The sequence below is a fragment of the Perca fluviatilis genome, chromosome 4 (assembly GCF_010015445.1).
Source record: "Perca fluviatilis chromosome 4, GENO_Pfluv_1.0, whole genome shotgun sequence".
In the NCBI taxonomy this organism is placed as follows: domain Eukaryota; kingdom Metazoa; phylum Chordata; class Actinopteri; order Perciformes; family Percidae; genus Perca; species Perca fluviatilis.
In genome coordinates, this window is record NC_053115.1 from 9594604 (window position 1) to 9608238 (window position 13635).

Below are 13635 nucleotides of genomic sequence, written 5' to 3' on the forward strand. Positions count from 1 at the left end.
TGATTGTAAAAGCTGGCTGATTGAACTGAATAATGTCAAGAATATTTTGTGAGACATTCAGTGTCTTCAGACACTGCAACATGTAGGCCTTTCTACTGAATGCTTGTGTGAGTGTAATGCATGCTTGTTTGAGTTAGGGGCCGCGCATCTGTGATTTATCACTAGTGTCACTGAACACGGCTGCAACGGGAGCCTCTCCCCCAGTCCCCACACATCTATTTTTATCAGCTTATTGCTTACCAGCCCACTGGAGTCAGAGTGATTTGGAGATACAACGGATAGATCAAGAGATGGAAGAGAGAGAAAGCAAGGGAAGGTAGCATAGAAGGGAAAGCCCTCAGTTGTCGGCAAACAGATGTGTGTCAGAACAAGATGAGAAAGATTATTTGCCGTGAGCACTATCTAGATTCTTACATTTATTCCATTTTTCAAGCCACTGACAGAATAATTTCCTTTTTGTAGTAGGACACAATAAATGCAGTAGAGAGTGAGCAAGTAAACGTGGAAATGTGCACTAGTGAGGCAAAGATTGGATGATTGATGAGAGCAAAGAAAGCAGAGTGTTAAAAAAAAAAAAAGACAGCATGACTTTTGTCGTCCGTTGAATCAGCAGTTTTGTCGTCTCACTATTGTCTCAGCTGTAAAGCTGTTTACCATTGACGCCACACTGGCCAACTGTCAGTCATTAAAGAAGTGCTACAATCTAACAGGCTGCACGCCAAACCACACACATACTCCCATTTTCACCATACATATGGCAGGATCTCACTAGGGTGCTAGTACGATACCTCACACTCTTCCCTAGTGTGAAGGATGATCATAGCAAATAATGGAGCACATGCCTTTTGTAGACTGCTATCACGTTATTTGTGACTTTTTTTAAACCAGTATTAAAAAATCTCATGTTATATAACATTGTAAATACTATCTCCCAGACAATGTATTACCCGGATCTCATTTACCTTAAACCCTGAAAAAGTGTAAGTAAAATTGACTGCTGAACCAGTTTTCAGATGGTGAGTCTTAAAACAAAGAAAAACTTAGTACAAGAAATGAAGTGAGATGAACGCAATGCTGCCAGTCAATTATTACACACCAGCTGTCACTGAAATTGCCAGCTGCATTTCTTGTTATTGTCTAATTTGCTAACTCACTTGCTAACACGGTGTCTCTGATTCGTTTTCCAGGTACAACCCGCACCCCGCGTGAAGGAGAAGTTTCTGGCGTGGACTACAACTTCCTCTCAGTGGAGGACTTCCTGAAGTTGGAGAAGAGTGGGACCCTGTTGGAGATAGGAACGTATGACGGTAAATTAGAAAATCACACATTTGGTTGGGTGTATTGTATGTAACTACGGATAAAAACTCATACAGGTTTGCTAGTCTTATAGGTTTCAGATACCTAAAACATCAACAGCAAACATAAGTGCTGTTTTTAAACTAAGCTTGCTGGCATAGAGATACAGTGGGACTCCACATACTTCCATTCAAACTCCCATAATCCTTCAGTAACCCAAATGTACTGAACACCTTCAGTGGCTGTACGTAGAAGTTCTCGGGCGACTTTCACTCTTGTTCTCGCTGTGTGTCAATATCATTTATTGTTCACTACATACTTAAATTGTCAAATAGCATTCAACCTGACTTTGGACGGCGTGCCAGCTTGCATGGCAGAAAATAACTAAGTCCCTCTTTACCTTCAGCCAGTGCTTAAACGGATCCACCTATGGTACATTATCTGCAAGCAGGCATGGTGTGTCCCTGTCCGGGCCAAACAGCCTGCTTTTTGACAGGTGCACCTGTTGGCATAGCAAGGAGGGAACCATGTTTCCTCTCTGCTTCCATCCAGCGCTCAAAACATGCCTGTCCCCTCTGCCACAGTCAAGTATTGGTGTCCGTCCCCTTGAGTCAAAGAGCATCGACATTCATGACATTACACTGAAATCCATTGCAGAACGGCAGATATACTAATGTCTGAACAGCTAGTCTCCTCAGTACATCATATCGCAATGCTCCAGAAAGGACAACTTCAGAAGATTCTTCTCAAATGGAAAAATTGTAATTCTCTCACTTTTTGTAATGCGCCGCTATTGCAATCACTGTCCTCCATAAATGTAGGTGAGAAAGCCCTCCATAACATGTTTACCTTCTATCTCTGGGGGGTGTTGGAAGTGGCTCTCGGACATATTGGAAAACACCGGCTAAAGTAAAAATAGACGAGAAAAGTGAGTTTGAAAGTTGAAAAGGGTGATGAGTGATTGGCAGTTGCGCTTGGGACACGACTGTAATTACGGCATACCTAGCTAGTGTGTTGTCCTTTTTATATCTACCCTGTCGTCAAGTATGCGCTCCTTTTCTTGCTGCGAAAACAAAATACAATTGTTGGTGGAAATAGTCGTCATGTGTGGGTAACCTAGTCTTGAAAGGTTTCAATGATCCTTTCCCAGCGCAACGATCATCCTCCCTACTAGCATGTAACTTTTTAGGACAAAAAAAGGTTGACATCACATACAGTGTATAAGCTGTATTCAGTCTCTTAAGATTAGATATTAAAATCAAAGCAAAAATGATGATTCTGTATCAAACTCGCCGCTGTAAATGCATTCATTTAGATGCTACAGTTTATCACATAGAGGTGCATTTCCCATTTTCTACTTGTTGGAGAAAAAACATGCAACATAATTCCAACATGTTGGCCATCCAAAAAGAAGAAAGCTAAAAGAAAGACAAAAAAAGAGTCAATTTTATCAGGAAGTGAGGAAGTTTTGAAAAACAGTCACACACATCATCGACATGACAAATAGTGTGTGTCATATAACACTTTGCTGATAAACCAAACCAGTCACTACAGACACACTGGAAGGACTGTAAACAACAACACTACCATACATCACCTCCATTCAGTCAGAAAATGTTTAATTAACTGTCTGCTGTGTCCACTTAGCTTGTTCACTGTTCCATAACAAAGGATTTCCCTCTGACGGCAAGCAAAGAGGAACAAACAAGGCAACTAGCTTACTCACTTCCACGGATGACTGTATGAAGGAAATCAGAAGTTTTTAAATATCTTCCTTTCACTTTAAAGGCTTCTATATTCTATCTATAGGCAGCATTGGCTTGTAACTGCATGGCTGTGTATTGTCAGTAAATACATTGATAATATCTCAGTTACTGTAGTTCTCAATTTAAATTCAGTTTGTGAGATGACACCATGTTGGGCAAACACAACGAAAAATGACTAAAATTACCCAACCAGCTTCCAGTTTAAGGAAGTTTTTTTTTTTCCGTGTGTGGAATAAACTCTTGTGGTGTTTAGGCAACAGACCAGCACAAATATCCCCACACCTGAAAGTTTCCATCACTATGTTTGACTCATAGACTGTATACTTGATCAACTGCAGTTTTTGGCACTTTTTCAGCACCGCTGGTTTCCGCTTGGTTTGTAGGTTTTATTAACTGTGAACTTCAAAGTATGAATCATCTGTATAGAAGCCCATCAGTCTTCAACAGTAAAATTATCGTGTTTTGGTCTGGGAATACAATGAAACCATTTTTGTTGGCTCTTTAGGTCCATCTTAAATGTTTAGACAGCTGCTAATAAACCATTTTCTTGGCAGACATGATGGCATTTAAAGTTGTAGTTTGCCAATTTGACTGTAATTTCGCCACCTGAACGTGAAAATTCTTTTTTCCACGGCCTTTATATTTTTGATGCCGTTCTGTCACATTAAGATGTTTGTTTGCTTATATTCTGCTATTTAGATGGTACAGTCTCCTTATGTGTGCCTGGTATAACTTTAGATGAAAATTAAAAAAAAAAAAAAATTAAAATTTGTCAAATAAATCAGTTCTGCTCGTTTTTTTCAATTTAGCTGTAAGTGTGGTACTGGCTCTAGAGGAAAATGTGTCTGCAAACCGCTTCACTAAATGTCTTCAGACAATTTTATAAACTACTTGGAAGAAAACTAGCACTATACTGTGAATCAGAGTACAAAACATTACTTGTTATCTTCTTGGTACTCAAGGACTCACAAAATACCAACTTATGTGTGTTCGAATGGTGAATAATTATGTAATATTGTTCGAGAAACATAATTAAAGTTAAACATGCATCAGTTTGCGGTTAAGTTAAAAAGAAGTTGTCTGAACTTTATTAGGGTCAAACAAGAAAGAAATGTAGCTGTGCTTCAGCGATTCAAACCCAGTCTCTCTATTTGCATACAAAGGCTGTAACTCCCAATAAAATGCCCTTCTTTTCTGCGTCTTTTTTAATCCCCCATCCCTGCCTCCTTCTTTCATTGCCTAGGTAACTATTATGGGACACCCAAGCCACCGGTGCAGCCCCCCGGTGGGAAAGTGATTAGCAGTAGCGGCGGTGATGCCCCACTGTCAGACGGGCTCAGCGGTAGCCTGCCGGGCTCGCAGAACTCCACTCCCCAACGCACCAAGTCCTACAATGACATGCAAAATGCTGGAATAGGGCCTGGAGAGCAGCAGCAGGAGGACGACGAGGACCTTCCTGACATGAACAGTAGCTTTACAGGTACGTACAGGGGACAGGCAGGAAAGTTACTTGATGGATAATGAGAGGACAGTGGAATAGATGCATGCCTTTACAGGTTTTAGCTTATACTTGAGTCACAGGGACCAGTACAAGAGCACAATTTAGACATTGTGAGATTGCCAGACTAAAGCCTTAAAGTAAGGATGTCAGTTGTAAAACAAAGTTTTATATTCAACATGATTTAAAGTCCTAAAAGTAGAAAGCAGAATCTTTATTGTAACTTCTCAAATATAACAATTTGCTTTGTTGTTCTAAATAGAGACTTTTAATGACGAGTACTACTCTGCCTGTAAAAACATTTGTTAATGTCTTTTGTGACTCTCGAAGAGAGATTTGTCAAGTCTGAGAAAATAACCTTGATGATGTCATCAGGGTTATCTCTGCTTGGATTTGGTGACTACAAATTTCTAACAGAAAGCTTGCATTTACAAACTGTAAGGTTTGAAAGCCATGGACGTTTATCAGACAGGTAGGGTCTAATGATATACATTATCCAGTGCATTATGGGAAATGTAGGATCCAGTGTTTTTGGGTGTTGAACAGTGATAGGAGCTTAAGGTGCTGGCACCAAGCAGACGGAAAAGAATTAGTGGCAACGAAGGCTGACTGTGGTGTCTCCTCATGTCGTCTGTGTCTTGGCCTAAAGTTGCACTTGAACACAACGCAAAGACTACAGTCGACGGCCTACCACATACGTTTTGCGCCTGCGTGAGAGGAAATAGCTCTCCTTGCCAGCAGGCGGTGGTAATCTATTCCTCATTCAAAAAGGGAACCCGGATAAACAAAAGGTTGCTTTGATACAAACAACAAAACAGCATTTGCCTGAACGGGAGATGGCGGAGCGACCAAGCAGCGCTAGTTAGCTAGCTCGCTAGTTCACTAATTCCACCCAACATGACTTCATGTTACACTGGTTACAGAAAATGACCCAAACAAAGTTGTCACCCATCTGGCAATAGCAATGTGCTTTTCTCACGCTGTATTATTTATCCTTTTATTGTTTTATCTGTCCCTCTCAGGTCCCCCAACTTTATGCGGGTGCAATACCTAATTTTATATTGGATACAAAACAAGAAATTTCAAAGCCATCACATAAGACTGTTGTGACTTATAATTGAGTTTTTCACATCTACTAAACAACGGATTATTCCGAACATAATTGACAGGTGAATCAATAATGGAAGCAACCTACCACACCCAAAACACATTAAAAGATACACTTAAAATTGATCACTCAGACTGTGCAATATTGAAATGCAATATGAATGCTGAACCCTGCAAATACAGTTGATTTGAAGCTGGGCTACTAAACCGCCTGCACAGTCCTTTTCTCTCGCTGTTTGGTTCAGCACAGATGTGCATTGTTTTCTGTTAAGCAGCTTCACACTGTGAGTACATAGATGAAATCCAATAACAAGTGGTCACTCAAGGCACATCTAAAACAAATTCTGAAGCCAGGTGTAAACATCAGTCCATCTCCAATGGATTTAGGCACAATTTTCATTTATTTGGATACAAAATACCAGGCCGGAACAGGCCTCAAGGCTGGAACTATACTCCAAACTAAATTAAATTTGGCATCTTTGCAGAGGCAACGGCCAACATGAAGTGCCACATTTGGCATTGGTCAACACGGTGTGAACAGGCTAGCTAGCTTCACCTGTCTAGGTGTTCCCACCACCTCACAATTTTGCCTGCAACTAATCAGCCGCTGTCATGTGACCGGCTGCATGCCGCGTATTGTTGGTTTATTGTCATTTTTTTTACTAGTTGTAGTTGTATATTAACACCTTGTTTTGCAGAACTTACACCATGATTCAGGTGCTCCTTTACCTATAGAAATAGTTGTTACTATTATTATTATTATTATTATTATTATTTGCTGGTGTGGACACTCTTAGAGAACTAGAACTACTCTAGAGAACATGCTGTGTTGTGTTTTATTTAAGATTATAGCACTAGAATGTGATCCTTTCTGCAGCTCTGTTTGGAAGGGGGGAAACTGAATTCTGATGGATAAAGTGGGTGGGGATGCAAGTGGAGACAAGGTAGCAGGAGGGAGTGGCTGGGAAAGGCCAACATGGGCAAGTCTGAAAAGGATTGGACTGAGAGAGGCAGAGAAGCAAGGGAGGATTGTATTTTGCGAAGGAGGATAAGCTCAGGAAACGAAGAAGTAGGAGAAAGAGCGCAAAGGAGGGGAAGAGAGAGCGGCAGAGAGAGCACTTTGGTGTGGTGAGGGGCTGCAGAATACAAGAGCTTCTTTGATTGGTGAGTAAGTGGTCTCTGGGTTTGACTACAACTGCCTGTATCTATGCGCCTAAAAATGTAAAATAGTGCCATCTGGCTGCAAACAGCAGAGGGTGGATGACTGAGCAGCCTCCATTTTTGAAATGATTCTTAATGATATCATTAGTACTTGGTAGGTCATTTGTGTTTGTGTTTTAGAGGGAGATTAATTTGGATGCGTGATGCTGATGTCAGTGCTGTTTTTTAAGGTGCTCTGTTAGTGATCATTTTGAATAGTATTACTTTGTCCTTTTTTGATATCTCATCTTGTGTGTTAGTAGGTCAGTAGGCATTGTAAGGAGGTTGACTCAGCCCTTAAGCTGTTTCTGCCATGTTTGTTTGCATGCAGTTTTTAGAAGGTGGGACCAAAAGTTGTTTATTTGCCGTCTGTGATTGTGCGAGCTCTGAGGGTGCCCGTCAAGTGTGAGTGTGAAAATGAGATAACAGGAAACTAGGTGATAGCACTTCAGAGGCCACGGTTTTAGGTGTGAACTGCCCACTCAGTAAATGTCTTTATAGCTGTAAGAAGTGTGACACAGTCGTGTAGCTAGCTTTGTAGAAGCAAAGATAAAGCTTCCTTAAAAATTCTTGAACTACTCTCATCTTGGAAGAATTTGGACTGCACAGGTAAAAGAGATTTTTCATTGATGTGGATTCTTAGAAACGCAATGACAGTAACATTGTAATTTTTGACACCCTTCCCTTTCCATTTTTTTCCCTATTCTGAAAAATGTTTTTCTTCATGCTGGAAACACTAGTGGTGCCATGCTCCTTAGAAATAACATCCTCAATAACTCAGGGAGGTATGAGCTGAAAGCAATTGTTTCAGCAAAAAGCCTTTTGTTGTTGACATCTTTGGTTTCGAGGCTCCTCTAGTGGCACCCAAATTGTTTTCAGCATCCTTTTTTAACCAAAAATGTTCTTAACGCCAAGTCCCGTTTTCCTTAAATCTTCCAGGAGATTCCAGTGAATTAGACGAGATTCATCCCTTCGCCCCCCGCAAGAGTGACCCGCCCTACGTTGGGAGAACCCCCTCACCATCGGCCACCACGGAGAGCACTCAGCAGTCACACTCTAACCTGAGCCATCCTCCCCCGGAGGACCCGCTGGGACCTCTGCCTGACAACTGGGAGATGGCCTACACCGAGAACGGAGAGGTCTACTTCATAGAGTAAGTAACGCATTAAAGGCATTTACACTCGTCAGTGTTCACTTCTTGGTGAATGTTGCTTTAGCCATTGCGTAAGCTTCACTTAAAGAGTTGATATTTAAAAAGAAATTGCATGCGTATGTACATACAGTATGCAGTTTGTAATCAGACATCAAGTATAGAAACAAGGCAAATCTTCTCAGGCTTTCATACGTTTACCTATTCAGTTGTAGTTGCAGATCCATGTTTCTACTTCATATATTATACGTTGTTGTGGACACTAATTAAAAACTTTAGAAAGTGTGGAATTTAAAAAAATATATATATATATATGAAAGTCCTACATTATAAACAACATAATGGCCCATAAACCAAGAAGAAGTTACTCACATGCAGCCACTATACTTTAAGGCTTATAGGTAAACTTGAATAAGAATATGGGAAATTAAATCTACATGATAGAACTTTGTCAAGAAATTGATCACAGGTAAACTACAGACGGCGACCTGGTTACATTTTATAGGTGCGCCATTTTGCTCATTTTTACTGTTACTCATTAGACCTAGATCCTAACACATTCAAAATACTGAGTATCATGAGGTACTGTAATACGTACTGTGGCCCTATGAGATTCTGTTGTCCATTAATGAAGATTCTTAAAGGATAAAAGATAAAAGACTCTAATTCTGTGCTTTACAGACAGCAGCTTTTGTCCATCCAAAAGTCTGTTATTAAAGTAAATGTTCCTAGAAAAAATTATACTAGAGTTCTTTGTGTGTTCTTGGGCTGAAATTTTGTGGACAAAATTTTTATGAAGGCACTTATTTTCAGTCCTATTAACTTTCATTAATATAATTAACAGATCACAACCCTTCAGTTCATTATAAAGCACCAAAATCTTCATCATCTTAAAATGTGCACTATAATCTTTAAATCCTGTCAAATTCTTAGAAATCCTTCTCACTACATACCAGATTCTTCCATTTTTTTCAGTAACTTCAAGGTAATTTTTTGTGTGCATTTTCTGTTTAGCCACAATACAAAGACCACCTCCTGGATAGACCCTCGGTGCCTGGACAAGCCTCAGAAACCCCTGGAAGAATGTGAAGACGATGGTACGTTCATCTTTGAGCATGATTACTTACGAGATTGTGTGTTTTATGTAAAATCCTCTACATACAGTACGTGTTAAGGTCGAGACACACCGACCAGACGGCCGACCCTCGCCAGAAAAGGCAGTCGGACTGATCAGTCTCCCCGAGTTGGTCAAAAAAGTGCCTCGGAACACGCTAAAGCGACGAGACGTAATACATCTCCATAACAGCAGGCGGCGCTAATCTGTATTGTCACCCAAAATGAAAACCGGCTGCTGATTGGACAAACGCGTCACGTGGGTTTGGTTTTAAAGCCAGACTGTCATGGCGGCTTGTTCAGAATACGATCTCATATTTTACTAAAATACTTCACCGAAACATGTTTCTGAAAACATTTTAAGCGAGAATAGGCCATACAGTTGCTGAATCTGTTTAAAAGATTTTTCGTCAGATTTTGAGAGACTCTAGTCCCGCTCCTCGTTTCCGGGTTAGCTCTCCACCAATCAGATGGGTCATTTAAGTCCGACTGTCCGGTCGGCCAAAATGAAGGCCAACGCCCCCTCGGACGGACGACGGCACGGGACACACCGAACAGACTCGAGTCACTGACCTCGCCAGGCTGTCCGACGGCCGATAATCGGCTTTGTGTGTCTGAACCTTTACTATAATTGAATTTACTATAACAATATAAATATTGAACAGGACTTCAGGCATTTCTTGACTTTTACTCTTGTCTTCTATTTTTGTTTTGTTTGTCATTTGTAATTCTAAAGGTTTCTCCCATACTCTCTCTTCATTATTATTGAAGGACTATCACCTGTTCATGAGTAAATTAAAGATAACTAGTGTTAGATCCTTTTCACAAATGTGTCCAATCATCTAGCCTCGTATTTAGATTCTGGGTTCTAACCAAAAACATGGGTCAGAAAACACCTTATTTTGCTTCTTATTTCACAATGCTGTGTTGATGTGAAAATCAGAGATGTTTATACAAGAGCAGCCTTTAGGTGTCAGTGTTGTCAATGGCGAGCAGTCACTTGGTGGCACTGCTCTGCTGTGCTCCTTCTTTTAGCTGCCTGTCAGAGCAAGGTGCCCCCCAGCTTCATGGAATTAACGGCATCATTCGCGTACCTCAAACAAGTACGGCCCTCCCTGACCTACGCTGAGGTGTCGTGCCTGCGACACCTCTGTTAAACCTCAAATAGGTTCATACAGACACAGACAAATAAATACATTCCATTTATTTCCTTCTGGAGGATGCATTACTACTCCCACAATGAAATGTGATAACTAATGGCGTGTTCCCACCAACACCAAACGCATTTCAGGCAAATTCGCCAGGTGAGATTATTAATGCAGACATGACGCCGTTTGATTTTCCGATGCATCTGTGGCTTCCACACCAGGTACGAGGTTGTCAAAAGTATTGATAACTTTTTTCGATACTTTTCCGATACTACGCGTTTTAAACCGATTTAGATCTAAAAACATTTAGGATTTGTAATAGTTAGTAATGTTATTAACATTATTGCAAACATGTTGGTATGTGTTCAGTGACTTTTCCTGTACCAGCACTGTGTGCAGGTTGTTAATGAATAGAAAAAAGAGAAAATAATTATCCTATTTGTTTGGCTAAAACATTTTTTCTTTTTGTATTTTTTGTTTTGAAGTTTAAAATTCTGACAACCTTAGGGATAACATTTTGTCATTTCATTAGCTGGGATTTTCTGTTATTATTTAGGTTAAAATGAAACCCCCAACTCAAAACCACGCCCAGAGATCCAGTAATTTGGGCGAAAACATGCCTTGAGATTTTTGTCACATTATATTTGTCACATTATATTTTTGTCACAAGGCTCTGGCTTTGAATAACTCTCAGATGTAGTTGAGTGACGCACCTTTCCGCCCCCCCCTCTTCCCCCCTTCTCTTTCCATTTAACAACGATCCTGTGCTGCTGTGCTGTCCATCCTGCTGAGTAGAAGGGGTACACACAGAGGAGCTGGACAATGATCTCGGTAGGATCTTCTTTCATCTTTTACACCACTCTGCCGGTACACAAATACATTCACCATCCCACCACCAGTGTCACCATGAGTTCGCACACATCTGATTCATTATCACAATTCAAAAGGTTTCGGCTGATTTTAGAAAATGAGTAAACTATAGACTGACTGTGACAATGACGCATCTATAAATGACACATTATCCCACGCTGACAGAGATTTGACCTCAACCAAGCCTACTCTCAGTATGTAGCTTTTACTTTTAACCAACACACGCTGTGCGTGTGATCAGAAAGCCATCCTGGAACACAACTGTCACCAGCAAACCAGACACTCATACCAGCATGTCATACATAAGAGACGAGAGCTGATCCGAGGAAGATTGTTACAATGATGATTTCCTAATGGGCGTCTGTCTGAGCCAGACAGCAACATGCCTTTTTTCCTGAGGCCCATCAACACCCTAACTAGCCTATCAGACACAGCAGCACGGCCACTTGTGCAGGATAAATGGTGTCTGGAGACTGTTGCCTGCACTGTTATGCACGGGTAATGAATGATGTCATTCCATTAGGGGAGCTATCTGATTAATGATTGTAGTAGCCCTTTATGATGAACGTGTTTTGACCTGAAAGTATGTTAAAACACAGGGGCAAAAAATGATGAATACATACACACATTTCATATTATCCTCTTGTCTTTTTATAGAATTTGGAATAACACTGAATGTGTATTGACAAGTGAAAGAATGAAAGTTCTTCTTTGAGCTTGATTTGTAACAAGTTTCAGTTTTGTTGAAAAAGGATTTGAAAGGTTTTCATTTGCCCCAGCGTCAGGGACTTATTCAGGAACCCTATTTTATGTATCGGAATCAGATATGGTTTTTAATCATCTGCTAAAGCTGCATTAATCAATATTTTTTTTATATTAACATTGAGTCAAATAACTAAATGTCATATGAAAAGGGTCACCCACAGAGAACTATCACACTGATTTTAGCCTCTTCGTAGCTCTTATTTCCAGCAGCAGCAGGCAGCTGTTTACAGCAACAACAATAAATACAGAACAGACGCAAGATCACATGCAAAAAAAGTTGGCGACGCACAGTAAAGGCGAACCCGCCATCTACAGATCTTCAGTCTCGTCAGCAGCTCCCTTTGTTAAGCATCTTAAACAGCCCTCATGTTATAACCGATCAGATCAGACCATTCCATAAGACAGCCCTCGACTGGATGAATATGTTCAATAAATATTGATCAGCAAAATCCAATAGAGGTGGGAAAAGGAACGCAATTAACTTCAACTCTCTGAGGAGGAGCAGACGCGAGCATTTTATGAGCGCACAGCGCACACAGACACACACACAGTGTGTCACAAACTGTGGTACAAGCTTACTCAAGAGAAATCAATCACAGCACAGTATCCAAAAAAATAAAGATGCAGATAGTTGAACATGTAATTCATCATGCTTGACTCCCCCTTAAATTCTGGAAGGTGGGAAGAGGGACACAGTGTGAAAAAAACAAGGCTTAATGAGTGACATATTTCTCTCTCTATGTCTCTCTCATTTGGGTTTCCCATCACAGAAATGTATGTATTGTTAAGATGGTTATGTCCTTTCTCCACTTTCTCACACACACCTATACACACACACACACACACGCAATCACACACCGGTACTCCTCCAGGAGCAGAACTAGTGCAGTGTGAAATCAAGTGGGTGATTAAAATTTTGTGCGAGGCGATGCAGCACCGCATTCCATTTAATGTTCCAGTTCAAAAATCTGAAGGCTAATTCACCATGCCTACTTTGTGGGCTCACCCTGTAGAACGACACTGTCACTGTAACCTTGCATTCTTTTTAGCTGCATGTGCTTTTGTGTTAGCTGCATTTAGCAGCTGTAAATAATGTGGAATTGGAGTAACTCAAGTTGCTTGCAAGACTTAAATTGACGACTCAGATTGCAGATTTTTGTCTGTGGTTGCTCTAAATCCATTTAGCTGACAAGTCATGGCTACCTGGTCTGACAAATCGTAATCTGTAGTGTCATGTGCATACAATTTAAACATTCCCATCTGGCTTTTTTTTTTTTGCATCTGCTTTGACTCCACTCCAACCAAGAGCCTTCGTCTTTAGAAAGCAGAGGGTGGCTCTCCAAGTTGGATGATTGTAATTACCATCTATACAGGGTGAGGCTTAATTGGCTGAGGGTAGTGATATGTAAAACTGATGCATCACAGGAGATGATTATTGGACAATCTGTGTTTGTAGCCAATTAGAAGGCTCTGACATTATCTATGTGGAGGCCAGCCAATAACCAATGCTGCTGTAATCAGATGGCTCTCTTGGAGATAACGGCATCACTTTCACTGGCAAACACTGTAGAAATACAGCAAGATTGCACCATCGGGCAATATGTAATTGCCCAATGGTGCAATCTTGCTGTTGAAGTGGGCCCAGTCGTAGTCACATATTTTCCCAATTAGCGTTGATTACAACGAAGTTCACATGTACTGTCTGTAAAAGTGTCTGCAGAT

General features: G+C 40.7%; 1 protein-coding gene across 9 annotated transcripts in view; it reads left to right on the forward strand.

Annotated features, from left to right (window-relative positions):
• The window catches only part of magi1b (membrane associated guanylate kinase, WW and PDZ domain containing 1b), a 155054-nt gene that overhangs the window by 99320 nt on the left and 42099 nt on the right, over positions 1-13635 (forward strand). For all 9 annotated transcript variants that reach the window (XM_039797029.1, XM_039797033.1, XM_039797030.1 and 6 more), the window contains exons 3-7: positions 1188-1307; positions 4306-4542; positions 7807-8020; positions 9032-9114; positions 11074-11109. In XM_039797029.1, the coding sequence (XP_039652963.1) occupies positions 1188-1307; positions 4306-4542; positions 7807-8020; positions 9032-9114; positions 11074-11109 (690 nt within the window). The remainder of the gene's footprint in view (positions 1-1187; positions 1308-4305; positions 4543-7806; positions 8021-9031; positions 9115-11073; positions 11110-13635) is intronic.